The sequence below is a fragment of the Sinocyclocheilus rhinocerous genome, unplaced genomic scaffold, assembly GCF_001515625.1.
Source record: "Sinocyclocheilus rhinocerous isolate Xijiao unplaced genomic scaffold, SAMN03320098_v1.1 scaffold265, whole genome shotgun sequence".
Taxonomy (NCBI): domain Eukaryota; kingdom Metazoa; phylum Chordata; class Actinopteri; order Cypriniformes; family Cyprinidae; genus Sinocyclocheilus; species Sinocyclocheilus rhinocerous.
Window position 1 is genome coordinate 98,419 of NW_015645861.1, and position 1,731 is coordinate 100,149.

Here is a 1,731-nt window from a genome sequence, read left to right on the forward strand (position 1 = left end):
GTCAGTGATGTTTTTTATATATATATATATATATATATATATATATATATATAAAGTATCTCAGAAAATCAGCAGAATTCTACACATTTTTAAGATGTTTAAAAAAATTTTTGACTGCATTTATTTACTAAAAATACTATACAAACAGTAAGTAATACGATGAAATAATTACAATTTAAAATAACTTTTCTATTTTATTATACTTTAAAATCTAATTTATTCCTGTGATACAAAGTCATGTAAAATCTAATTTATTCCTGTGATCATTACTGCAGTCTTCAGTGTCACATGATCCTTCAGAAATCATTCTAATATGCTATTTTGCTTCTCAAGAAACATTTCTTGTAATTATTAATGCTGAAAACAGCTGCATAATATTTTTATGGACACTCTGATAGGATTTTTTGATGGATAGAAACAGCATTTATTTGAAATAGAAATCTTTAGTAACATGCACGTCTTCACTGTCAGTTTTGATCAACTGAATGTGTCCTTGCTGAATAAAAGTATTATTTATTTATGTATTTATTTATTTTTATTTCTAAATTCTGCTGACCCTAACCTTTGCACTATATGCTTAATGATTTATTTGCTCACTGAAATAATCATTTCTTTAATAAACATAAAAAGATAACAGACTTTTTTTTATTATTCTTTGTCAACGCAGGATATTCAGGATATACTCAAAATACAACACTTAAATGTCATGGACAATTAATCTAAAACACATGGAAATACAACTGAACACATTTCAAGTAATCTAAAACAGAAATAAGAACTCACAATCACAAATGTACATTGATTCTTCACTGTTTCATTCACAAAAGTTAGCTAAAATTACTACCATTCATCAATCACACTTTTAAAATATGAAAAGTTAAGTTGATACCTGCGGTTCTCATCACGCGTGAAGCCGGGTGGGCAGTCGGACATACACTCTCCTCCGTGGATGACGAAGCGGTCGTAATCAGGCAGGTGGACCTTGGAGCAGAAGTCCTTGGTGATGCAGCGCCAGCCCTCAAACTTGTACGTGCCGAGGGGACAGTCCTCCACGCAGCGGCCCTCGTGATAGTAGTGCTGGCAGGCGGCGCAGGTCCTGTCGTTGTCGGGCACAGTGCAGCTGCCCAGGCACTGCGGGTGGCAGCACTCGCCCGAATCCGTGCACGCCCGCTGTCCGCACCACTTCGGACAAACTGGAGGGAAAACACAGGAAGGGAAATGCTGATGTGAAACCACTTCTGGGTTTGTTTCAAGAAAACTACACTCAATTAAAAACTGTAGGCAAAAGATTTACACCATTAGAGATGAAACTTTTACACAGTCTTCTGTAATATCAGAAGGTTTCTATGATATACTTTTGTTGGTATTATTGATTATTAGTGATTCTCACAAAGAAATGTCTGAATTTTTAACCACAAAAAAAGTACTAATTTAAATTTTGCATTAAAAATATTTGTTTACAATGATTACAAAACAACGACTTCTGCAATCATTTTTACAAATGTAAAGCAATGATTTTTTTTTATTATAAATATGTAAAATTAAACATACTGTATAACAAATACTATCCCAATGTAAAAAATATAAATATAATTAATATTATATTAATAATATTTTAAATATAAACATTTTAAATTGTAATATACATATATGTGTGTGTGTGTGTGTGTGTGTGTGTGTGTGTATCACACATACATATATAAATTAAACGGAAAGATTTTTCACAACAGA

General features: G+C 32.0%; 1 protein-coding gene across 2 annotated transcripts in view; it reads right to left on the reverse strand.

Annotated features, from left to right (window-relative positions):
• LOC107706937 (insulin-like growth factor 1 receptor) overlaps positions 1-1,731 on the reverse strand; it is a 130,672-nt gene that overhangs the window by 29,139 nt on the left and 99,802 nt on the right. For both annotated transcript variants that reach the window (XM_016510791.1, XM_016510790.1), the window contains one exon: positions 890-1,193. In XM_016510791.1, coding sequence (XP_016366277.1) covers positions 890-1,193 — 304 coding nt within the window. The remainder of the gene's footprint in view (positions 1-889; positions 1,194-1,731) is intronic.